General features: G+C 46.9%; 6 protein-coding genes across 11 annotated transcripts in view; 4 read left to right on the plus strand and 2 right to left on the minus strand.

Moving 5' to 3' along the window:
* Positions 1-355, plus strand: part of H257_17947 (hypothetical protein) — a gene marked incomplete at both ends in the record, with an annotated part of 733 nt that extends 378 nt beyond the window's left edge. Inside the window, one exon of the mRNA XM_009846919.1 lies at positions 181-355. Within this exon, the coding sequence (XP_009845221.1) occupies positions 181-355 (175 nt within the window). The remainder of the gene's footprint in view (positions 1-180) is intronic.
* A 147-nt stretch (positions 356-502) lies between these two features.
* On the plus strand, positions 503-865 carry H257_17948 (hypothetical protein; the record flags this gene model as incomplete). The annotated part of the gene is made up of 2 exons (XM_009846920.1): positions 503-585; positions 619-865. The coding sequence occupies 2 exons, from the start codon at positions 503-505 to the stop codon at positions 863-865; spliced, it is 330 nt and encodes a 109-aa protein (XP_009845222.1).
* Position 866: 1 nt separating this feature from the next.
* Positions 867-1,488, plus strand: H257_17949 (hypothetical protein; the record flags this gene model as incomplete). Its single annotated transcript, XM_009846921.1, has 4 exons — positions 867-980; positions 1,042-1,139; positions 1,183-1,353; positions 1,485-1,488. 4 exons carry the CDS (start codon positions 867-869, stop codon positions 1,486-1,488), a joined length of 387 nt encoding a protein of 128 aa, XP_009845223.1.
* A 753-nt stretch (positions 1,489-2,241) lies between these two features.
* On the minus strand, positions 2,242-9,909 carry H257_17950. Of its 2 annotated transcripts, XM_009846922.1 has the most exons (22): positions 9,714-9,909; positions 9,242-9,643; positions 8,957-9,099; positions 8,557-8,778; positions 8,347-8,481; positions 7,952-8,218; positions 7,655-7,888; positions 7,202-7,576; positions 7,022-7,132; positions 6,697-6,909; positions 6,403-6,561; positions 6,025-6,223; positions 5,672-5,973; positions 5,150-5,364; positions 4,779-5,087; positions 4,237-4,435; positions 4,061-4,135; positions 3,776-3,864; positions 3,446-3,714; positions 3,291-3,355; positions 2,570-2,891; positions 2,242-2,501 (listed from the first exon to the last, which is right to left on the minus strand). In XM_009846922.1, exons 1-22 carry the CDS (start codon positions 9,871-9,873, stop codon positions 2,299-2,301), a joined length of 4,668 nt encoding a protein of 1,555 aa, XP_009845224.1. In that variant the 5' UTR covers positions 9,874-9,909; the 3' UTR covers positions 2,242-2,298. The 2 variants fall into 2 exon arrangements, with proteins under 2 accessions (XP_009845224.1, XP_009845225.1); XM_009846923.1 differs by having other exon boundaries at positions 3,291-3,714.
* A 50-nt stretch (positions 9,910-9,959) lies between these two features.
* On the minus strand, positions 9,960-17,428 carry H257_17951 (hypothetical protein). Of its 4 annotated transcripts, none has more exons than XM_009846924.1 (13): positions 16,905-17,428; positions 16,696-16,851; positions 15,789-16,089; positions 14,919-15,068; positions 14,651-14,877; positions 14,219-14,398; positions 13,628-13,786; positions 13,232-13,403; positions 12,619-12,820; positions 12,392-12,556; positions 12,217-12,329; positions 11,537-11,688; positions 9,960-10,919 (listed from the first exon to the last, which is right to left on the minus strand). In XM_009846924.1, exons 1-13 carry the CDS (start codon positions 17,418-17,420, stop codon positions 10,515-10,517), a joined length of 2,898 nt encoding a protein of 965 aa, XP_009845226.1. In that variant the 5' UTR covers positions 17,421-17,428; the 3' UTR covers positions 9,960-10,514. The 4 variants fall into 4 exon arrangements, with proteins under 4 accessions (XP_009845226.1, XP_009845229.1, XP_009845228.1 ...); XM_009846927.1 differs by having other exon boundaries at positions 12,178-12,329; XM_009846926.1 differs by lacking the exon at positions 9,960-10,919 and having other exon boundaries at positions 11,145-11,688.
* Positions 17,429-17,897: 469 nt separating this feature from the next.
* Positions 17,898-25,620, plus strand: H257_17952. 2 transcript variants are annotated; one of them, XM_009846929.1, is made up of 19 exons: positions 17,898-18,449; positions 18,499-18,936; positions 19,076-19,548; positions 19,621-19,775; positions 19,832-20,007; positions 20,072-20,156; positions 20,276-20,371; positions 20,528-21,322; positions 21,502-21,591; positions 21,685-21,836; positions 21,897-22,029; positions 22,894-23,325; positions 23,385-23,420; positions 23,774-23,834; positions 23,909-24,234; positions 24,380-24,478; positions 24,543-24,690; positions 25,041-25,285; positions 25,353-25,620. In XM_009846929.1, exons 1-19 carry the CDS (start codon positions 17,917-17,919, stop codon positions 25,524-25,526), a joined length of 4,647 nt encoding a protein of 1,548 aa, XP_009845231.1. In that variant the 5' UTR covers positions 17,898-17,916; the 3' UTR covers positions 25,527-25,620. The 2 variants fall into 2 exon arrangements, with proteins under 2 accessions (XP_009845231.1, XP_009845230.1); XM_009846928.1 differs by having other exon boundaries at positions 19,076-19,775.
* Positions 25,621-25,927: the final 307 nt, after the last annotated feature.

The raw sequence follows: 25,927 nt of genomic DNA on the forward strand, positions 1-25,927 counted from the left end.
TCATGGTTACGACGTGATGGATTCATGCTACATCCTAGACCCCACAGATTTTTACATCCCCACAGCCGGATTCACAGCAAAGTCAACAACATCTGTGGCACCTTCGTTCAGTCATATCCTCTCCCCCGATCGAATAATGTCACCGCGATCAAAGTGGCGGTCGTGCACAACGACATGCAGCTCGTGCGAGGCAACACCCTCGACAACTTCCTTCTTCACCGCTCCCAACCAAGCCCCTCCCACCAACGCCAGCCATTCAGACCTGGCATACCTAGGGTTTGTTTCTGCGCGCTTGGATGTCGACATGCTCCTGACGACGGGAGTCGTGTTTCACCCCCCGCGGGGCAAGCTGTAGTCGCCAACGTCTCCATGTACCGGTACTACGCGCTGGCGGTTTGTTTCGGATGCAACCTGTCATGGAGCTCGGGCTGGACATGTCCAACTCGTCATATCATGTGGACTGACAACAAATTCCCTTATCGTCACGTCGAGCAATGCGTATATGGGCGAGTACGATCACTTGGGGGCGATTCTCGAGCAGTCGTCCGCGACCAAGGTGTCGCTGTACCCCCGGGGGCTCGTGCTGTAGTTTGTGTTGACAGGGTTCGCCACGAGCAGGAAAACCACGCGGTGGACTCAAGGCCCGATCATAGCCACGTTTTGGAAGCGCATGCGGCAGACGTTGGCGCCGCCGCTACACAGCCACACGTTTTCGTTTGCGAGCTATTGTCTCAACAACAGCGACTGGTTTGTGGTTGTGTACGTGGTGGCGGTGATCCTAGATGAGAACAACTCGATAACATACTCGCGACTCGTGTACCAGTGGAACATTGAAGACGACAGACAATCGGTGGATCGCCATTGAAATGGCTGCGATCCACTTCCGGTGGCTATGGGTCAACTGCTTTGTCGTCAAAGCTGCCAAAGTTCTCGTCTACTTTGCCAACATGACCCGATACAATGGCTCGAACGCAGTCGTGGTTTTTGTTTAACTTCAGCTCTGTCACATACGTGTACGTCAGCGCTGTGTTTCTCATACAGCGCACCGAGTACATTAAGCACGGCAATTCGGACGTGGAGACGCTGTCGTCGTCCACCACCGACGTCGACGGCATCCGCGTCGATTTTTTCAAGTCGTGGTATTATGTGCGGTCGTATCCGAGCATGATGTGGTCATGATAGGCAACTTGCTTGTCCTGTGCACGATACATACGGTATCATTCTCTTGTACGATGCCAAGAAGCGGGAGATCCAAGCCATGGGCTTCGAAGAGACGGTTCTGACCGACGCCCAATTGATTGTAAAGACAATGCGCGCTACTAGCCCCACTACACCGCTGCCTGGCCTGTTGGGGTATGTGTATTGTATAATAATAATAATAAATCGAATCGTAAACGCACACGTATGGTGCACGTCATCTAAAAACTTCCAACTGGCCAAATCGAGGAGTGGAGGTTTTATTATTTAACGTACAATTAATGTAGTTAAACCCAAAACAAAATACGTTAAATACCGATTTCATGCGTTTTATCACTGCAGTGGGAGGTTAAAGGTCCCAACTGCCTCCGGATATTATATACGGATAAGAGTCACATACAAAAATCAAGATACATCTCAGCGGCCACCCCTATCCCATGTAAAATACCGCTAGGTTAAATATCTATTTCTGGACCAATTCAACACCAAATTTGAATCTGAGACGTAGAATTTCTTCATTACATTGAGATCTGTCGATTCTACGTCTCAATTTGCTGAAATTTTGAGTAATGAATATGAAATAGAAGTCAGACATTTTTGTGAAAAGTTGGTAGTTTATAGATGACGTGCACCATAGCATGGATTTTAGTTGTACGGGGTGTATATCATATCCCCCTGAAAGTTGGGAAGTATGTGTCGTCTATTCTCCATCGCTTATGGGTTGTTTGAGTGTATATTTCCAAGCAATACAAAGCAAGCACTGGGTGACTGCCAAATATCTCGCAAGTGCCTCTCGCAAACAAATTTGCGAGTCCGGATAACGTGTATTTTTTTAACCGACGCCGATGGGTGAGATTGCGAGAAAATTTGTGCACGATGCCAAAGCCTTTGAAAATGTATTTCGATCATATCAAATTTTACAGTGTCGATGCGAGAGGTTCGCTCGCAAATGCAATGTTTGCGAAGACGATTTTTTCGTCTTCACAAAATGCGAGCGTGGTTCTATTTCAAAAATGTCTCAGATTCAACCGGAAGAAAATTTGTTTTGCGAGATATTTGGCAGTCATCCACTACATTAATATTAATAGAGATATCAATTCGTTATGAAGTCGACGCAGCGACCACATCCACATGCCATTTGTCTGGGATTGGGCCGACTTCGATCTTGGCCAACGCGCGCAGTCTCGTGCATTCGGTGAGGAACTTGCGAAACTGTTTGGCCGTCTCGGCGACGTCCTCTGCCCAAATCGCAGCCGCAGCAGCAGCTCCCCCGTCGTCGCTGTCGTCATCGTCGGCATCGCCCCCTGCGCCCCCCAAGGCAAAAAAGGCTTCATTCACACTGGTATTTCACAAAGAGACAGTCTCAACGCACCTCGTTCAGGACTACTACTGCTGCTATTGCTGATGTCCATGGTGGTACCATTCTTATTGATGGATGCAGCGTGGTGACTTGCCAACGATCGCATCTTGTCACTCAGTGCCTTGAACTTATCCTCAAACTTGACTGCATCCGCCGCTGTGATGTTGGCCGCGCGCAGCTTCGAGTTGACCGACGCCGCGCGGCTGAGCGAGTTGCGGCGTCGGTCGACGTCCACATTGGACATGGCCGCGTCCATGTCATTCTTGGTTCCAAGCGCCCGCAGGTCGCCCACGACTTGTGCACACGTGGCTTCATACGGCTCCCAGAAGGACAACTACATCGCCCCCCATCATGTTTTGAAAGAGTAATTGACTTCATTGTACATCTCCACCACCACCACCAGCCAATCCTTGTGTGTGTTTTTACGCATGTAGTAGATAACATGACAAAGGCACAAGTCCGAGCCTGTCTCATTATTTCTACAATGTTCAAGATGGGTACTACCAGTATAATGAAAAATTACAAGTTCTTCTATAGCACCTAGTCGGATGGTCTGCGTTCAAGGCAAAGGATGCCAAACATGGGAATAATGAAATCATAACGATAGTATTCTGGCATATTTTCAAACTTCAAACGGAATGAAATCATCAATATATATATATATAGCAAAAATTCCACAAAGTCGAATGGATTGTTGTAGCGTTCAAGGGAGGGATAGGGGGGATGGACGTACGAGCAGGTAAATTTGGTCGTTCGTGTGCGGCGTTGCCACGTCATGGACCTCGGTCGCTGTGATTTCTGTTGTCCACGTGATATATATATATATATATCGTCCAAAGTTCGATTTTAAGCTCGTCGAAATAATAAATTAGAAGACCCCCCGCTTACCATGACAAAGGATCGGAAATACAAACTTGACGAGACGTTCCATCAACGACAAACTCGAGTAGTTGGACTGCACGACCTGCCGAAACACTTGGGCGACTTCGAGCTCGGAGATGTCGATACCCGTGCGCCGAAAGATGGCGATGACGTTGTCCAGGCTCAAGTAGCCTTCGATAGCCATCAAGTTTGAGTCGGAGCAGCACACGACTTTGATCTGGTTCATGCGGTCCAGCATGTAGTGCCGCCATTCTTCCAGCAACAGCAGCAGCAACCTATTATGTTGGTCGTCAAGCCACTTGGTGTGCAACGAATTGTTTAATATTATTTATATACATGTCGGCGTCGGATGTTTTGGGCTTGGGGCTTTGGCGCTCGAGTTCACGCAATCGACTCACCATGCGCTCTTTTTTCTCGCTCCCCGTCTACAGCATTCAGGTGTCATAGTTTTTGATTTACTTTGTGAGCAAACATAATGTCTTGAGGAGAATATGTATTATTGTGTGGGAGGAATAATGTGGGGACGAGGAGAATTCAAATAATATATACTACTACATAGTAGTAGTAGTATATATATATCCCGCAGCACAAGCTCCATTTTGATTGAGAGAAGTGTCGCACCGACGAAAAGAATACATCGATGATGGCCAGTGCGTCGTCGTGGCGACAGTAATCACTCGAGTCACCAGCGTTGGGCTACAAAATAATATTATCACTTAACGATTCTGTCCTACGAGGAATGAAATATATATATTCACAAGTACGCTGTACATATATATATATGTGTATATACTTACGTGTAGAATTGGAAACCGGTGGTGGCCGCAGTGCAGCACCATCGTCACAAACGCAAACGCTTGGGGGGACCCATAGATTTTGTCTTCGCCGGACGCACCCATACCACACAACTGTGAAAACAACAGGATCCGAGGATGGGTGGCCACGAGTGACCGCGTGTTGACAAATATATCGTGGATCGTTTTTTCCGCTTCCCATCTACATGCTCGACATAAATATTTTTCAAAAATACATCACATACGATGCAATCTCCGCAAAAATATCTACAAGGCCCGAAAAAAAAATCAAAAATATATATCTAAAAAATTAAAAAAAAAATATTGTGAAAACACCATTATGGGACACACTGCGTATGTAAATAATCAACCCCCACAAACACGATGCAATCTCTACAAAAAACATGATGGACATATATGTCAGGTGGACACGATGACGACGATGACGCCAGCGGCATCACTTTCAATCATGGAGACCTACCAACAAATATATATATCCCTATTCACTAATATATATGAATATATCAGTATTTTCAATGTTCCACCTTGACCCAAAGTGCAATGTCATGTGGTCGTAAATGTGTTCGACAAAGATGCGGCTCGGATTTGCCGACGGAACCGCGTCCGCTTGCATTTTGGACCGCACCAAGTCGGCGATCACAACCACGAGCCATTTGGTCGGTCGGATCGCGCGGCGGTCGCGGTAGTTGGTCCTACCGTTGCCGTACCCGCCGTGCATGAGCTGTCGCATGTTGAGGGGCACCCCTTGGTCCCGGAGCAGCCGCGCCCGGAACGCGCGCTGCAGGCGATGTACCGACATCTTGCGGCGAATCGAATCCAGCAGCACCTCGGCCCTATCGTCGTCGTCGTTAGAGTCATCCGAGGGGGCATTGGAAAAACAACGAGAAAAATGTACCCCGAACGCTTGGAATGATCGATGCGCACGCAATCCATGGCACTGTACAGCTCCTTGTCGAGACGGTACGCCACCATGGACGTGATGGCGGAGCTGGCGTGTTCCGTACGCACCATGCGGTCGTGGGTTTGAAGGGCCAAGAGGCGCTGGTACGCTGCCAGGGCACGGAAACCATCGATCGACGACCCGCGGCCTTCACGCAGCACCACTCGAAGCTACGCCATTATTTACCCACATAGTTATATACGAGCCATAAATATGCAATAGAGTGTTCCAACACACGAAGTACATGAAAATATATGGAGATCATTCGACCTCTGAAAGCTATGGACATCATCACACATCCACATCACCATGGCGAAAAAGGAGATAGAGAGATGATGATAAGTACATGTTGGGAAACAGTATATATATATATATGGAATCAATTACATACAACAACCGAGGATTCCGATATATACACGTCCAATAAAATAACATATTCCTAGACCCCGTGGTGAATAGTCACACTATATAACCAACCTCTTCCAACGCTGCTTTGGCGAGGGACTGTGTCAACGGGGGGGACGTCTGCAAGTTGAGTTTGCACTCGGCTTCGTATAGCGTAAAGTGTTTGGCAACTAAGGACCCGAGCCGGGCGTGGGGCGCGTTGATGCCGCCGCCGCCACTTGTATCCACATGAGTGGTCGCGAGGACGTTGGGGGACGGCAGCCGCATGCACGACGTGAAGAAGTGCAGCGCCTCCGCGGTGGCCATGAATGCATCGTAAGTCACGTGCCCATCGCCTCGCTCGTACGACGCGCGGTAAAACGTGGCGATCGTGCCTATGGTCGTTGCTTAGAAAGTTGCGGACAACACAAGCAATGACGACGCACCCGCAGTCACGTCGCTGTTGAGTGCCACAACCATAGCCCGGAACTGTTCCATGTCCATTTCGGCGTTGGCGCTGCCCGACGCCATCAAGTCGTCCGTGGACGATGACGTCGTTTGTGTGGTGCTGTTGCTGTTGGTCGTGGCCGTTTGAAACATCAGGCGAATTGCCGCCCGTCGCTGCGCTTGCTCTTCTCGATATTCCTAGCCAACACACATGACACCAGTCATACTTAGCACATGGAAGCAACCGGTACACCAACGACTCTAAATTTTAGGCACCATGGCACAATGATACAGTATCGCAAGTTCCATGACCAGGTGTTGTCGTGTGTCAAACGAAAACAAAAAATTGACTCGAGTACATGCGATTTTCAACGTACTTGGAGCATCAGGTTGAGCCACTGGAACGCATCCAACATGGGCCCGTCGTTCTTTCCATCAAACGACACGACGCGGGTCGGCCGGTCGGACGGCGGGAGCGATAGCGTCGCCATCGCCTTCATGTTTGAGTCGAACGCGTCGCGCTCGTCCGCTGTGGCCTGTGTGGTGTGTGTGTCAGTAGTAATAATATTATCTAGTAGTCATAGATCTCTGGTTATGCAAATGCATAGCATATATATTTCATGAAACCAATCGATTCGTTGCATTTCAACTCGAGTTTTGTGGTTTGTTACCTTGGCGAGCACGATGGCCGTAGCTAGGGACGCATGATGCAGTGTGATCCATACGACTTTAGGCACTTGAATGGATTCGCCCGTAAAGTTGAAATGGGCGGCCCATTCATCGTTGAAGAGGGGGTACGACATGGAGTGCCGAAGGGGACTCCAGTCTAACTCACCCCCCGCGAGGCAGTCCAACACACGCATGCAAAACAGCCCAAACACAAGCTACACACAAACGAACGTTTTGATTGTTTAGGGAAAAAAAGGGGGGGTTCCGGGGGGGTAGATGTGCATCACACAATGAACCAGTAGCTGCAATCGATACATAGTAGTGTACCTCGTCGTCGCCGTACTTTTCGTCCAAAAAGGACAAGAATACCTTGGCCTCCGTCGAGTCTCGAGACAGGAGCTTGGCGCCGTAGTACAAGCTCCACCTCGCTTCGTCCGCCTGGTTACACAACCACCCATATCATGATGTGATGCAATTGGTCGTCGCATCATGTCAACAACACCGTACTTGGGCGTATACGGCGTCCCGCTGATCGCTGGGGAGGTCTGGGTTGTCGACGGGAGCAAACCACGCGTAGACGAACTCGGCCATGCGGAGACGAATGGGAAGCCCCATGTGAAAGCAAATGGCATCGTCCAGCTGCTTGGCGTACAAGATGGCGCGCATACAGCCGAGTGTCCACGACACGTCCTTGGTGGGGCGTCGGCCTTGGAGGTTCGGGAGAAGGATGCGGTAGGCTAAGCACTGCACGCGCTTGCCATCTCGCCGTCGGGCGAGCGGAATTGGCTGAGCCCCTACGCTGCAACTGCCGCCGCCAGTGGCAACACCCACGTAATTGTTGTTTCCACCTCCCCCGTTGCCAGATGTGTCGTCCAACAGCGACTAATTTTAAACGTGAGATTTCGCGAGAGTGCTATATGTGATGGCTATGGGGGGAAGAGTGAGAGAGAGGGGGAGTACCATTTGACACCGGGTACACAAGTGAGACGCGTCGGGTGGATTTGCTCCGTCGTCGTGGGATGCTTCGGCTCCCCCCGCGTCGTTCCCACCGGATCCTTTTGTCCGCTGCTGGTCAACCATCATATCTTGCTTGACTAGCAGTTGTTCTTGTCGATGCAATAGGTTTTCAATGATCCGGTCCTTGTCTTCCACCGACGCCACGAGTTCTTGCAATCGCGTCGATGCCGCTTCCATCTACACATGTCCAGAAGAATGGATAAATCCTAAGCTATACACTCAAGTTGGTTGCGTGTATACTTCGGCAGCTTGCGATTCGAGAGCAGCCTGAAAATTTCGATTTTGAGCCACCAGTGGGCGCAGCAACTTGGCCTCGTCGTCCAAGGCCGAGCATTTTCGTTCGAGCTTTTCGTTGGTTTCTTTTAGTTCCACGGCGCGCACTTTGTCCGAGTCTTCGCGCATTTGCTTGAAGATCGCGTTCAACGTCTTCATGGTTTCGCTCATTTTAGCGATTTGCTCCTTGGCATCAAACAACTTGCGATCAGCTTCCGCACGCTCGTGCTCCATCTACACGTATACATCGATGACATCAATCCCACGTGCCCATTCGGACAATTCGTAAAGAACTGTCCTTGGTTGTGTTGCTCAACCACCTCACTTTCGACCAAGTAATAAAATTATGGGACGTTAGCCACCTGGTCTTTCAACGCAGCGATCACCGTCTCGTACTCTTGACGAAGCGACGCCATGCCCGTGACATGTGCCGTCGCTTGTTGAGTCAACGCAGCTCGGCATTGCGTGGCCTCGTCCAGTGCTCGCTTTTTCTCCGCCTAATTGAAGTAGATTGGAATAATATTTTAATCTCAAGCCCTACAGTGGTGGCGTAGCAACAATGATATACGCACCTCGCACGCCGTGTAGTGCGTTTCCAATCGGTAAAACGCCGTCGCGTACTGGATACGAACGTTGCGGAGCAAGTTGCCTTGCTCGAAGAATGACACGAGCAACATCCCCTCGAGTTCCCCCAGCACGATGTCGCTCCATTTTTGTTCAAACACGATCGACGTGAGCAACCGTTTCGTCACGTCAGTCGCAGGACGGTACAACGCGACGACGTTGGCTTGGACCTACATAATATACGTATTTGATTCGCTGACTCGATTGTGTAGTTGAACAGTCAACGGGAAGACAGAAGGAGTAGGGGCCCCAACTACTAGGTGTAGTAGGGGGAGGGTATTCCTCGTTGAGTTGATATATTTATATGCTGTTGTTATGGCGCAATGGGGCTACATATATGACACGTACAGCCATGTAGTCGCGGTCGATGAGCGCGGTTTTGCGGTCCCCTTCCCAATTGTCTTTGCCCCCGGAATAACTCATAGCCGCATCAAAGCAAGCGACTAAATCCAGCACATCGCTTCGCTTGCATGGGCATTCGGAACGAAGATCTACACAAGCCATCATGGCCAATATTTATATATATTCTCAAAGAACATGGGCATAACTTCTCAAGAGTCATTTCACTTTGCCTTGAAGTGCAGTATCATCTGACGTTGCCTCGAAGTGCAATTTGCAGTCAAGTCGTCGTACCGCTAGTTCGAAGGGTTTGCCACGTGTGGTTGTGGGAGCGAGACGCGTGGAGAGAGCAGTCGGCCATGTTTTCCATCGCGTACAGACGATACCCAGATGATGACGTGACTTCCTCTTGGGGGGGCAACTTTTTGGTGGACGGAGGGGTATTCGTGGACAGACTTCCCGCGGCATTTAACGTCGGCATCGAGGACGTGCCTTTGCCCAAGGAGGCAGCAGCAGGAGGAGGCTGGTCCATGCGAGGCAGTTGTTTCTTCTTCAGCAACGTACTGCCAGAACTTCGCAAAGGATAGGGTTGGTTGGTGCCGCCGTCTTGTCCATTAGTATTCAAGATGCCACGACCTGCAGACGCCGACGATCGAAACAAGGCGCTATCGTGAAACGGCTGCGTGGCTTTTTGATCTACACATATCCATGTGAAAACTTGCACATGGCCGCGATATTGATTGAAAGCAGGCAACTCAGTACCCACCCATGAGAAACTGCTTGATGTCGAAACCTGACTGGTCGTCGTCATGATTCGAAGGAGGATGGCGGTCTGGTGTCTGCTGAGTCGTGTGCAGTTGAAACGACGCGTCACCAAGGCCGCTCACAGGTTTGGGCTTGGCATGCCGCCGAAGGTTGTGCGACATCCGCAAACTCGACCCGCGGGCTGTCGGTTGGGAAAGTGTAACTGACACACAAGCAGTTACAGTACTTAGGCGTCCTGTATAATCCATTCGAAATCGCTTTGTGCAGCTCAATGTTGAACACAAGCCGTATGTTTAACCAAGCAGGTAGTAGCTCCACATATGTACCAGGGCAAGCTGAGCCTCTGTTGTTGTGGACTACAGTATTGTGCACCCAACGGACGACTTCGGAGTTTTGGGGTTTGAGATGCTACTTTCGTGAGAATAATCTGGACTACTAAGTCGTGGTTGCAAGGTATTACGTAGTAGATGTTTCCTTTCGTGCGAAAATTATTGATTTAGACCCCAGTCTACCTCTTGAACCATCATCGCAGGTAGTACTTGGTCGATTCGTCTGGCCATTTTTATCCTAGGAGCGTGCTGTTTATTATTTTATATATTCTTTTTATTATTATTACATTCATCCACGAACGTCCTGTTTTGATTCGATATAATATTTTTTTTCTTATAATATCCATCCTACGAACGTCCTGATTTGATATATATATATATATATTGTATTAGAACGGACACGCGTGACTGTGATTCAGGGCAGTCCAAACAATAATATCGAGCACAATCACACGTGTGGTTTTTACTACTTATTACTCGGTGTCAGAGTCGTCGCTCAGCAGGCCTCGGGCATACTGTTTCGACAACGTCGGCGACATCACTTTCTTTGTCGACGCGCCATCCGCTTCCGACCCGCACGCCGCCAGGAGCACCGGCAGCAGCACCAACGCATGTACAGCCCCCAGCACCACGATGCCCGCGTACATGCGGAAGAAGTACACTTGGAACAATTGCGACTTGGCAAACGCTAGCACCCCAATGCCGAAAAACTTGGTCAGCGTGATGCCACTGACAATCGACGGGCCCACGAGCGACACGGCGACCTTGGCGCGCTCTTCGCGGGAGGTCGTCGATGCCAGCGACGCAAATGTAGATGCCAAGTGGATGCAAAACTCAACTCCGAGCCCCACACATGCCACCATATTCACCACCGATACCTACACAGGATGATGACATAGATATCTCTATATTGTGACTTCGCTCTAAACTTGCAAAATTCGCATGGGGTTGGTCTGATACAAAATATTGAATCATGCTGAAGTGTGGATTGGTTGAATATACTTGTCCTTTTTGTCCGAGCCAATCAAAAATTCACTCAAAATTGGATTAGCCAATAGCGTCGATTCGTGATTCCATTTGACGGAATTTGTACCGAATCCACAATTTAGACGAGTCACACAACTTTCCATGGAATGCGATGGAACATCAATGGGAATTCCACGAAATATACCAGATTATTACTTTATTCGACTTTTTCTGAGGGATACTGCTCAATTATATGAGCTGCAAAACCACTCAAAATACGCGAAAAAACAAATCAATTGGCTAATCATAATCCAAGGAACCACTTTAGCACCTGAATATGAGAGACTCACGAATCCGGATCCTTGGACTTTGTATACCACCTTAGTTTCTATATTCATAATACTATTTGTTTCTGCCGATACAAACAATTGACCTCACATATCAAATTTCGCTCGATATATATATATATATATATCCAAGGAGCAACCATTGCAAACACAAAGTATTTTTACTGAGAAAGGAGTTTTACCGCATTAATCGACGTGTGCAGCGAAGTGCAGAGGTTCCATAGATGGACCACCCCGACCAAAGAAATGGACATGGACAGTACTGACAGCGCCACGAGCACACACGTCGCGACTTGGGTCGGTAGGAGCAGCATCATGGCCATAAACACCACGCCTATATATATATATATAGTTATATATTTCCGCGTCAATTTCGACTCAAATCGCACAAGTAATAAAATTCAATCAAACTATCCAAGGTCGAATCCAACTACCGTATACCTTATGGATGTGTACCCTCGAAAATGTCAGTAAAATCTGATCGAAATAGATACAGCTCAATAAGGTTATCTAATTACATTCTAACGGGTTCGGATTGGCCAGTTCTACTACTTAGAATTGTTTGATTGGCTAGAACGATATAATTGAAGAATGTTAACCAATATAAAGCGACTTGGTACAGCCTTCTAAGGTACACCAAATCCATCTAAATTGACACCACACAGTAATTTGGGTACTACTCGATAAGGCAAAATCGTGGGTACTGATCCATAAGGTATACGGTAGCTGGGCAATCAATCAGGTGCAAACAAACGCGCGACGGGATGCGTTTCGCTTGTAGAAATCAATCAAATATTATTGACTTTTTGATATATATACATACAAAACTCTTAAAAGAATCATCTCATGTCAAACCCGTTACCCAAAGCTAGCAACACGCTCTGCAGCGCAATGCCTTGAATGGACAAGTACTGGTCATAGTAGACAAAATACAAGCTGTACGGGAACGCCACGGGGTTCCTTGTGTCGCCGTCCCTATACATATATCACGGTGATTTGTGCATATTCGAATAACTTAAAACGATCTAATGACATACAAAGGAAGGATGGGTTCGCTCCATAGAGTGGTGTAGTGGTTGAGGTAGTAGAATGAATTGATAAACGTCGACTGGTTCACCAGAGGCGATACTTGGAAACGAAATCGCGACGCACTGATGCCATCGACATGTGCCACAACTTGATTCTCGTCGTCGTCTTGGCGCCTACAATAACCCGTTATATTTGGACATGAATAATATATATAACAGCGGATCAAAATTGGTACCGGAATTGAAATTCAATGTCCATTGCATATTGCGCACCGCACATGCCAAAGCTCTGGCAGCACTGTGAATCGATCGGAATGCGTGTAAAGTTGTACACCAACGGATAGAAAAACTCGGTCGGCGTCACGGGTTGGGTGTCGCCCGGCTCAGTCAGTTCAAACGCAAACGGCAACATGGGCTGCGCGGGGCAGTCGCATTCATCTACTCATATACATACATGTATAAATATATGTTGGATCATGATACATGTATATATATCATCATATCCTCCAACAGCAATGTCGATCGATATATATATATCACTTTTCCAAAGATATGATATAGCCAACACATTTCTATTTTTCCAAACGTGATGTGTATTCGGCACATATATGTTATCGTGAAGTAAATATCTATTTATACAAGCGATATCGATATATCTATACATTTTACATAAACATGATATCCAGTCGCCAAATCATATATCAATATCGACACGTCTCATTTTTTCAAAAGATAATGATATTTTTCGACACATAATATATTTTTCAAAGAGGTATTCGATATATATATATATATATATATATTAAATAGACGATATATCGGCATTATTTCGAGTTTGCTGGCACTTGCCGTCCTCGCGCTTTTCTTCGAGAAACGCGCGCAGTTGCCGCCACTGGTTGAACGTGTTGAGCCATGCAAAGATGGGCGTGTCCATGTAAGCATCCAGCAGCGACAGATTGTCCAGTAAGTCCATCGTCGACCTCTGGACTTGGCGATCGGTGTAGTTGACTTGCCGCATCACCTATATACTCCATGAGCATAAATATATATACATCCCCCATGACACCTAGATTTGAAATATATATATATATATGATTGGTGGGTGTTTTTCCGTCCTATTTCGACATATATATCAAAATAGGACGGAATATAATACCCAAAACCCCAATCTCGCCCTTGGATTTCGAATTACGACGGATTATCCAACTATACGTACAGTACATCCACGAGGTAGAATTAACGTACGATATAAGCTGGGGGACCGGCATCGCCGTACTTGTTTTGGGCTTCAAAGTACGAGTGCAAGTAAAAATCCGACGGAACTGCCAGCGTTTGCTCGAGTCCCATGGGGATCTGCGTGACACTGTAGCCACTCCACCCCAGCCATCCTATCCACACCACCACCTACGACATATATTATCACCAACAATCAATCTATATATTCTCCAATCATAATATTATTATAGTACTTGTCGCCCAAATATATTGCACTGTTGATGAATTTGTTGAAATTGCATTGAACAAAGAAATATGATTGGCTCAAAACAAATGAACGTGACATTCTTATGATTGGCTAAAAATCACAACATAATCAAACCATACTACTACCTCTTAAACTTCGATATATATTATATTTTTCCCAGTTCATGGAACCTAACTATTATTTCGAGTTTGCTGTAGAACATCACGACCATATCCACGCTAGTATCATATTTGCTATATCCTTCTAAGGCACAGACTATCACACTCAACACATACACATAAAGCCACCATTGATATATGCTAGCATTTCAATACCGCCACCAATCGGTCCTCCCAGCCTCAAACTAGACGCACCACGAGTCGTTGGGTCCATTTGGCAAACAGCAATGGAATCCACTTGGAGTCCAAGAACGTCTGGACGACCGACGAGTCGACGGCGGCGGCGTCGTCCGAGTACGCGCGGATCTGCCGCGCTTTGTCTGGGCTGAGGACGTACGGCTTTTTGATCCACGGACACAAGTCGTATCGTCGGGCCTACAAGATATATATAAAAAAATATATATATATGGTTATATTCCACACTGAGCGAATATTGTTTATTCTAAACTGGACAACAAAGTCCAACGTTACGTTTTAGGCTCAAAAGATCGTCGACGTCAACAAAAATACAAATCGAACAGTATCGCCAAAAAGGACCAATACCGTCCAATTCATGTATAGAACGAGGTACTCGATATATATATACATATATAAATATAAAGGCATATTGATAGAAATCGAACGTACACGCATCCGACGCGCATCGAGTGCCAACGCTGCTGCAAACCACGTCATTTGGAGCACATAATCTGCGACAACGGCGAGGGCGGCGACCATACAAAACGATTCCAACGCTGGGATCTTGGTGTACGCGCCGACGAGAAACGCGAGGGATTCCGACGCGGCCGCCACCGTGATCGACGGCCCCACGTGCATCATGGCCTCGCCCACGAGCTGGGGCAACGAATGAAACTCTACAACGGTAATTAACGTTGTTTAACGTTGCGGAGCGAACCACGGGACACGTGGGACTGGCAGCGCGTGAGCCGGTCCAGTTCGTTGGTCAGGATAAACATGTTGTCGACGCCGATGGCAAGAATCAGAAACGGCACCACTTCCAGCGTGATCATGGTGATTTCAATGCGCATCACACACACCGCCACACCTACCGCCAGTCATCCCATGAAGTAAATGCCACCACCGCCATGACGAGTTGCCAAGCAAGTGTTGTTGATGTCACATTCACTTTACAAGAGGATTAGAATATGAACACAAAAAAAACCAAGTCGTCCACCATCCCCTACGAAGAATACTCCTCAACGAACCAGGGCCATAGCGTTCGTTGTCCAAGTTACATCATGTGTATCTATCATTCTGGCCATATATATTGTGTTTGCTTTTCACGCACATTCGCCGCATTATAGGGGCTGGTTGAAATCGCCAACAAATCGACCAAGTCACTATGATTGGCTAAAACGAATGACGGTTGCAATATGATTGGCTAACAAGAATGAATGGTGGAGTGCAGTCACAAAGAAACCTCTGAAACTTCGTTGTGTATCAAATGTTGCAGGTCTGGCGATTGTTGGGCAGTTCATTCAAACAATACTATTAAATCGATTCGATACTGGAGCCGCCAGCAGAATCGAATGTCTTAATAGAATGACCACTTTACCTGATATATATATACTAAACATATTGTACAGTATCGTTTGAACAAGCTTAAATCAGGTCAAATGTCATGCATTCATTGGCTTCTTCACTCCAAAGTCCATATTTAGGTGAAAGGTACAATAACTAGATAAGTCGTTGGTTAGAAAGGCGAATAAAAAACCCAATCAAATAAAAAAAAAATTAAACAAAGATTATTATCCAACGAACGTACCAAATGCTATTCCCATAGAGAACAGCACAATCAAAATGCCCCACAGCCCCAGTCCAAATCGACTGCGCACGGGGTCCCGGGCGTTGCCCAATGCTAGCGCCACGTACACAAACATAACGCCATAGCTGAGCACGACCACAAACGCATTCTGCTGGGTTTCCACGGTCAGGGCGTCCTCGACACTGCGCTGCGCCATGCGCTCCACCACCAGCCCCGATGGAGAGCTAAACGAAGTGTTTAGAAATACCTGCGCTTCCCACGCCTTCGCATGGGCTAGAAACGTAGTGTTCTGGGGGTTGTTCTACGAAAAAACATGTATAGAAAACCAGTAGTATCCTAGGTTTAGAGATGTGATAGAAGAAGGCAGTGTTTGTCATAGAAACAGAACTAGTTAGTGTACATGTGCTTAGGGCAGTGTGGAAGTGGATACTGACGATATAGATATAGATATCATAACCTACCCCTTCGAATAGATACATTTATATATATCATATAAATTAAGCTTGCTAAAAAAATAAACTTGCTGGCCCATTATGCAAAAGGTACACTGTCACTTTATAAAAAAGCTTCAATTGATTATTAGCATAGAGTTTCAGAATTATTTCAAACTCGAAAGCTCTATTTCACCTTTCCTTTACAGTACTTGTTCACTATATAATAATTTTATAGATTTTACATATTCAATAAAGATTACAGGTGCCTCTTTTTACTTGTAAAAACAATATATATAAATACTTACAGGACTATAACCTTCGAATTGATACATTTATACATATTTACTATATATCATGATCTTTGTTGACTTTGACGTAAGACGTGTGAAAGGATTTCATATATATATATGTCATAACCTGCAACTTCAAATATATATATATATATATCGTGATGTTTCTAGAATTTGACGTACAAGCAAAAAGGTGACGATGAGGGCCGACGCGCGAGGGGTGGAGTCGCCGCACGGGTCGGGATTGAGATGGCATGTATCGGTGGCGAGCCCGCCAAAGACGACGTCGCGCATCACAGGAATGCCGTTTTGGTCCATGCATGGTGCGTATGTGGAGAGCTACATGCAGAAACATGACGTGGCATGTCGTTTTAAGTTTCCCGTGAACGTACCAACGGATGCGTGGTCTGGCACACGACCGTGAGTTTGATGTCGGGGTCGGTGGCTAGCAGCGACACGTTGTTGCGCCAATATTGCATCGGACTCTCCACCAAACACCCCTTGTCAGGAATGGGACGGAAGCACAGGTCGTCCAGCGTAATGTTGCGGCCGTCGACTTCGACGGTGGTCGTTTCGATGCGGTGCTGGAGGGCCGCGACTTCGGCCAAGAGCGGTGCCGTGATCAAGTCGTTGTCGTCGCTGCCGTTGGGGAAATGGAAGATCAACTGCTCGATGCGAAAGAACGGGCCAAAGTTCTCGTCAAAGTACGCTTGCTGCTTGGCCGACGTGGACGTCGGTGGCACCCACAGCTTTTGCGGATCGTTTTGAATCGTCATGCGCAATGCACCCAATGTACACACCACGCTAAAGACGAAGGCCACCGTGATGACCGCGACGGGTCTGGACCCACATAGCACACCCAGGCCACGGAGGGCCCGCTGAAGTCGCGACTTCGGCATCGCTCTCATGACACAAGAATATCTTTAGGCACTTATGGGGCGATTATCATATCCGGATACTTGTCAAACAGGTCCAGTTTAACCCAATAATTGCGTTTAACTCTCTACGAGAGTACGCTTGAGCTAATTCGTCTAAAGGTTATATACTTTAATCAAGATAACAAAGTACGTCAGGCGGAAGTCAAAATATACTTACTCGTCTTTTGGCTACCATCTGGAGTAATAACAGTTAACAGTAAGCTATAATAGCGCTATGAATCGCTGTCGCTTAGGGGCCCACAATGCTTGGCATTCGCCAAGGTATTCTCCTTTGTATAGATGATAATGTATCACAGAGTAAAGCGGATATTTCTTTCGTGGTATGTTAGTTAACGAGCGCTGTATGTATATGCATGCATCTGGGAGTTGAGCTTCGAATTAAACGTACTATTAGTACTGTTTAAAGGGAATTCTGGTATCCGGATACTCCCAAGCTTTTGAGAAACGGCGACCTCGAACGGACACGATGAGCGATCCTCATCGGAAGGACCGAAAGTGGAGCAGCAAGCCTGGCGCGCCGCCAGTGACGACCATCCCGTCCATGGCGTCGATGGCAGATGCTTTGACGCCCAAGTCGTCTGGTGCTTCGTCGGTTGAAAACACTCCTGCCATGGAGAAGCAGCTGCAGTACCTTCGTAAACTCGAAGAGCGGAATCGTATCAAGAAGAAACTGGACGAGCAATCCAAGAACGACAAGGACGTCCACGATAAAGAGAAGGAGGTGGGGTTCACGACCAACTTTAACGGCGAGAATGCTCATCGGAAGAACAAGCATGCGAGGATGCCGGAGGCCAAAGCGCGGGCCAAGTCGGCTGGCCCGATGAAATTGCCGCTGCGGACCGCACCAGTTGCTGCGACACTTCCTCCACAACTTGCCGATGACAGAGCTGACAGCAAACACCCTCGATCGGGGTCACACTCCACCGGAACCCTTCCATTGCACCACACACAGGCTACTAGTACCAGTAGCGGGGGCCGACCTCGACACAAATGGACCAAGTACGTCTTCCCCAACGGTGTCGCATGTTGATGACAACAACCATCATAGACCCGAAGGCGTTGCAGCAGAACGAGATGGTTGCATTGTGTTTGCCATAGCTCCGCAGCTATCGGGTCAAAGGATAGAGGGCAACGGTGATGACAATCCCGAACCAGAAGACGTCGACGAAGACTACATGGACGAATCGTTTGAAGAGTTTGAAGACAACTCGACTGGCGACGAGCACATGTGGTCAAAAGAGGGCCAACATTATCACGGCCGCCATGACGACGATGAAGTGAACGATGTGACGCCGCCACCAACGCTCCAAGCTGTAGTTTTGGCTGAACCATCGCTGCCAGTAGCAGCAGCATTAGAATCCCAGGTTGCCAATCTGCCTCTAGGCCAAACGACGTTGGAATTGAACGCTCTGATCCAAGGGCTCACCCGAGACAAGCAGCGCGAACTTGTTAGTGTGTTGCAGACACTCACCCACAGCTCCAAGCAGTACGTCGTCTTTTACATCCTCTCTCAAGACGCTATAGAAACCACATTGTCGCATGATGGCACTGTAGTTAGTTCACGGATATATCGAATCCGAGCAACAAACGATTGGGTTAACAACACAAAACTATGGTGCCTGTAGAACTGCCGACGATGTCCCAGTGCTACAGCAGCAGTCTGCCATCGACCCCACAGTGTGGGGCCAACAACTGACGCCGTCCATGGCATCATCCCAGCTCACGTCCAACCAGCGCGCGTGGGAAGCCGAAGTCACGCGGAAACTCGAGTTTGAACGACACGAAAGCATGCGACTGGTGGCCGAAGCCGAGGCGCGACGCGCCGAGCGCCTCAAGAAACTGCAAGACGAAGAGATGGAATTTGAAACGCTCATGGCCCAGCGACGTCTGGACATGCAGAAAAAGTGGATGGACACAACAACATCCTCGTTCACGACGAATACTGCATCCGTAACAGCGTTAACGGCGCCAGTTTCTATACCAGCTAGTTTGATGGCTACGAGAAGTACTCAGGAAGATGTACCAATCCAGCCGGAAGGTCCCGAACGACCGGTGCCGCCAACCCCCCAAGCGTTTATGGCTATGTCCATTCCGACCGGTAGCCCCCCCAAACCCCAGCCATCCACGTCGTCGCATATTGCGTTGCCATCCCAAGTGTCCATGTCGTTAGGACTTCCCCCTGCTGCCCCCACCATCCCAACATCGTCGCAGGTCAAACAAAGCACATCGTCGTCGTTGTCCGTGTCGAAACCACCTCGTTGGATTGAAGTGCGCATCAAGTTGCTTTCATCGTGGGGAAAATCACGTGTTGTAGGGCTAACCCAGGTAGGCGGCAACATGATGTTCCTTAGCCACTATCAATGAAACGTCGGATCGTGTAGATATGCGTGTACGATATGGACGGCAACGAACTAGATGTGCCATTAGAATCGCTGCGACTGTTTAGCGGACAAGCCGAAGGACAGCCCATCCCTAGGTCCAATAGTATGGTGCGCGATCTGACCCGCCTATTTAATGGCGTGGCCACCACGACCAGTGAAAGCGACATGTGGCTCGGGTACTTACAGTAGTATATACTAGTACATACTAGTAATGATAACCTCAATGTTTTGTACCTGTAGCCGGCAAATCGACGCCCATCCACTTCAAATTGCCTTTGGTGTGTATACACCACCAAACAAACTGTGCATTTGGAACTATAACCACGTATGACCCTACCTAGCCACTATATATATATGGCGATATATATTGAATCCTAATCCAATAGAACAAACTAAAACAGAAATATATATATATATATATTGGCCAACGAATGATATGAATAGAAATTACATGTGGCAGCCTGTGTGCGCGACATTGAAGTGTTTGTCGACAACCAATGCAAATGGACGGGGTCGCTGCCGGAAACATATGGCTCCGAGGTATATATGCATATGTAAATATACATATATATAAGTATATTATACTAGGATCTTCAACCTATCTTGTCGAAAGTGAATATATATATATATATATATTGCACGGGATGTTAATAGATAAATCTAATATTAATATATGGGGGCTAACATGGTCACTAGGACGAGAATACATGTACATGGATCAACGTCGCGACTGTGATGCGAAAGAAACCCAAAGATAGCAAAAAAACACCCACACCCAGTGCACCAGCCCCACCGATGGCTGCACCCACCGACCCTCCACGAAGTTCTGGACCAATTTGGCTTCCCTCGTCCACTTCCGCCTTGTCGGCTTTGCCACCACACAACAATCTCAAACCAGACGCATCGTTAACTTCCCTGGCATCTCAAGCCAAGGTCGAACATCATCTGGCTCATCATGACATCAAAGCACTTGACGACGTGCTGTCTACCTCGGTCAAACCATCAACTAGCCGGCGCCGCAACGCGGGGGAAGCCACCACCCAACACGACCTTGTCCAGCCAATATCGCTTCCACCAAATAGTGTGGTTGGATCTGCGATGCCGAGTTTGCAGTCGTCATGGGATACACTGGAGCACTTCAAGCGCACAAACCGAAGTCGACTGGAACCTCCCGCCGACATTGCCTCCACCCCTCGGTCGTTCCCTGCACCTGATTCAGTTGCACCTACGTTCAGCACAGCCCCGTCCAACACGAATCGAACTACTGCAGTCCTGACTCGAAGTACTAGCCAGAGCTCGTCCATGGCGGACCTACTTCGACCGGCCACTCTCCCTACTTACCCACCTACGACCAAGATTCCGATCTTACCCACAGGTCGCAAGCTCGTGATGGAGTGCCTGAGCACATGGGGCGATCCATATTATATTGGATTGAATGGATTGGATGTGTTTGATGACCGCGGACAAGCTGTGAAGGTGGCGTCTCCACAGGTACATACATATATATGTTCCAAAAGCAATAACATAAACCTACAACTACTTATGTTGAGAATTCCATCATAGTTCAAAACCCGAACGAAAAATTAGAGCTAATTGTTCAAACTATTCACGTTATTACATGTATATATATTTATATTATTATTCACGATGGTTTTTGTTGGCACTTACAGGACCAAGTGACGGCTGTGCCGGCTAGCATCAATATCCTGCCTGAATATGCTACCGCAAAAGCACGGGATCCTCGTGTAGCTGCAAACATTGTACGTAGTTTGAACTGGAATTCAAACGAGAATAAATATATTATCGTCTATTCTGCTGGTTGTCAGCATGTATATATATATAACGATTATTAGGTGGATGGAGTCAACTACACGTGCGACGACTTGCACATGTGGCTCGCGCCGTTCACACCGCACCAAGTGCACTCTGTCACAGTCGAGTTTAATACTATGGTCACGATTTCGTTGCTTCGGGTGTGGAACTACAACAAATCCCGCGCGCATAGGTACAGCACAGCTATAAACAAGACCAATGTACTACTAATGTACTGTACTTGATTTACTAGCTTTCGGGGAGTCAAGCTTGTGCGGGTGTTGCTGGACGGTCAAGAGATATTTCAAGGCGAGATCCGCCAAGCACCGGGGATTTTGGGCGCGGTGGACCAGTGCTGCGAAGTGATTTTGTTTACGACCGACGAGGTAGTTAGTTGCCTACTACTTCCCAGTCCACTCAGTTGTTGCATCATACAAACTCGCTTATGATTTACTGATATATTGTGTGTTGTACTTGAAATTTCCTCCGGTGGGTGGCTCAACAATCGCCCGGCCTGCGGAATTCAATATCAATATAAGTTTATGAGGTAGATTTTTGCGACTGAAATGCATTTTTTTATTCATTTAGGGCCACCCTGGCTGTCACAAAAAATGTCAAATTTTCAGAAATATGGTGAATTCGCTATAAACTCTTAAAATTCGCGTGGTATGTCTGATGATGATATTGAATCATGCTGGAGTTCTGATTGGTTGAATATAATATAATTTCTGTAAGAACCAATCAACGTCACTTAAAATTGGCTTAGCCAATAGCGTCGATTCGTGATTCGATTCTGCGGCGAGATTCGATTCGACGGGGCCTGGAAATTTATACTGAATCCACAATATTTCCACAATTTTTCAAAAGACAGCTTTATATGTTTGGCTACCACCAAATTTGACATATATAAATGGACATAGTACGTCAAATTTTTACTGTTTTCAGACAAAAAATGGTTTCAACTGCAACTGTCCAATGTTGACCTACAATAGTCTTCATTCTATCATGGCATCCACGTCAAAATATTTTGCAAATATTTTCTCATCTTCCTTTGAAAAGCGAATTCTATGACAGAATATTTTTCACAGGTTTTTTTTTCTGTGGCATCCAGACCTTCGGCCTTAGCCAATCTTACTGCAACCTTCGTTTTTAGCCAATTCTGTCTTGATTTATAGGCGATTTCAACCAGTTCCCCAACATTGGCAAATTTCATAAAACTCACAAAAATAAAAATGTATGTATTTATGTAGTCATTGCTTTCAATGATCGAGCAAGTGGACGACGATCCCACCGTGGACGTGACGTCCGCCGTCGTGCATGACATTCAGTCGATTCCAAGGCCCTCCACAGCAGAAGAGCGTAACAACCAACGGCCCAATACAGCCTACGCCCCGGTCTCAGCGTCTCCACCGTCCATGCAACCGAAAGATTGTGATGGCGTGCAGCAGCATCCACCACCGGCATGCGACATGGTGCAGCAGAAACAGAAACAGCAGCCAACCAAAGGATTCAGAGGCCGAACCCTGCAACTCGTTGTGCTCTCTACGTGGGGCGATCGGCATTATGTCGGACTCACGGGGATATCTCTGTGGGTGTTGCCGCAGGACGGCAGTAGTAAAGAGCCCACTGGCCTATCGTTAACGCCACACCAACTCGATGCCACGCCTCGCGACTTGCAATCGGTAACAAACATGAACAGAGTTGCTATATACATATCCCCATTGTAATCTTTCCTTCGTAGTTGGGCTACACAGGGGACCCACGGACGCTGGACAAGGTACTTACTGATGGCTCGGTGATATTCACCACTTTATGGCCATTGTTGGAGACCCTTTGCCGTTCGAAGAATGGACTGGGTCCGGTCCCAATTTCAAATATTTTAAAACTTTGGTTCACAAAAATAGACCTGATATTTGGCCCAATATTGATTTCTCCAATTAATTTGGATCCAACTATAGATATATTTTTCACGTTTTGGCGATTTAGTAGAAATGGCCAAACTATGAACGAAACTATTTGGACATGTAAAGACACTCACATACATACTATGATACGTATCGTCGATTCCATTCCTGCTGCCTTGTGCCACAAAAGAATAGGACTAACTGAGACACTGTATGTGTGATATAGTTGGTCGATGGAGTGAACGTCACGTGCGACGACACTCATATGTGGCTAGTTCCGTTTGAAGGTAGACGCATAAATAAATAAATCTCTCTCTCTCGGTCGTTTTTCATGTACACTAAACAAATAATGAATGGCTAGGAGGAAAAGCCGAAGTTCGCGTGCATTTGGCCACCGAAACCGCCGTGTACGGGTTGGACGTGTGGAACTACAACAAGAGCGCCGAAGACACGTATCGGGGTGTCAAGTCGGCAATCGTTTTGATCGACAACGTCGTGGTGGCGACGGTGGCACTGCGGAAAGCTCCTGGCCATGCATTGTTTGACTTTAAGCAGTCGATTGTGTTGGGCGAGTGGGCACTGTATCGCAGTTTGAGTACATCCAGTGGGGTGTCGAGTACCTACAAGACCCACGTTCTCAAGCAAGATTATGAGCCACCGTTGCTTCCTTCGGGCTTTCTATTCAAAGTGCGTCTACAACTGTATATTGACGATTTATATATATATATATATATATATTCACGAGCATATGTGTGTATATGGACGATTTATTATATATATATATATATATATATATTCACGAGCTTATGTGTGTATATATTACGGTGGATAGTTTGTGCTGTGGAGTACGTGGGGCGACCCGTACTATGTTGGACTGAACGGTATCGAGTTGTACGACACTCGTGGAGACAAACTCCCACCGCCTACGTTGGTACGCTGCTTCAATTAGTGTGTTTCGTTTAAGAACCACTAATGTTTGTGGTGGACAATTGCAGGTAGCCGCCCTTCCCACCGGTCTGGCCGATGTCCAAGTGAAGCAGGATATTCGAGTGGTGCAGAATCTATTCCAAGGAATCAACAACACGTGGGATGCAGCCGAGGCCTGGCTTGCCCCGCTGGCGTCGTCGCTCGGACAATGCGATGGTATGTACAGTTAATACATTGAAATATCACTTAATTGTACTTTGGTCAATTGTACTTTGAAGGAGTGAAAAAATCGTGATAGTTTGTGTTTGCGTTCAATTGCTTAGTGAACTATATCACTTGTTTGTTCCCAAACCAATGACTTCCACATATATCATTTTTAGCAATATATATATAGATATCTTTTTGTAATATATATGTATATCTTGTTTGTCCTATACAAATTTTTTTTGTGACATAAATATATATGTATTTTTTTGTGATATTTATATATATATATCGTTTTTGTTGATATATCATCCTCCATGGAGTATTCAATTGTCCGTTGTCATCGTCGTACTATATTGTAGGCAACGTTGTGTTTGCTATGTTTGACACGCCCGTGACAGTGTCGATGATCAAGATCTACAACTACAGCAAAACACCGGATCGCGGCGCGAGGGAAATTGAGATTTATGTGGATGACCTCAAAGTGTACATGGGGTCACTGCGGCAGGCGCCACCGTCGCCGGGGGTCACGCGCCTCGGCAAGGTCCAGCAAGGGGTCGAGTTTGGGCAGCCCATCTTGTTTACCTTGAATCCTGCCCAAGTCGAGGTAGTGGATATATATATATATATGTGATTGATTTTGACATGTTGTGCGATATTTGTGTCGATGTTAGCACGAGAAACGAAAGGTCGTGTATTGCGGCAGCGAAGACCAAGACGTGCTGTGCATCAACGAAGGCCAAGTCGTGATCGAATCCAAAGCAATGCACCGCGCCCCCGACCCAGGCGCGGAAGGCGTCGTGGTGGACTTGGACAAACGACCGACCACGGCAATGTGTCGAACGTAGTCGGGTCGTGTAGCGATTAATAGGTATTCATACCTGGTACTGTTAATAATAGTAGTACTATTAATAGTAGTATACCAAGTTCTTTTTGGTTAGGTTTTTAAACTTAACCAAAAAGAAGTTGGTAAAAAAAAATCTATTTAAAAAAAATAGATTTGTTTTTCGCTTTTTTATTTGTTTTAGCTAGAGCTAGCTGCTATACATACGAATGGACATGGTGACACTTTTGGGTGACCCTTCGATGGAGGGCTTCCTTTACTCGAAATTGCCATCATAATTGTGCTTCTTAACTCGCTAGGATAAAGAGAAGAATGAATGTAGTTATTGTCGATTTGATACAAATTTGGGGAGGGGGTGCAATCGAATCGCGCCGACCAAACCGATCCACAATCGATCTGATTGGT

This window comes from Aphanomyces astaci (genome assembly GCF_000520075.1).
Source record: "Aphanomyces astaci strain APO3 unplaced genomic scaffold supercont1.128, whole genome shotgun sequence".
NCBI lineage: Eukaryota > Oomycota > Saprolegniomycetes > Saprolegniales > Verrucalvaceae > Aphanomyces > Aphanomyces astaci.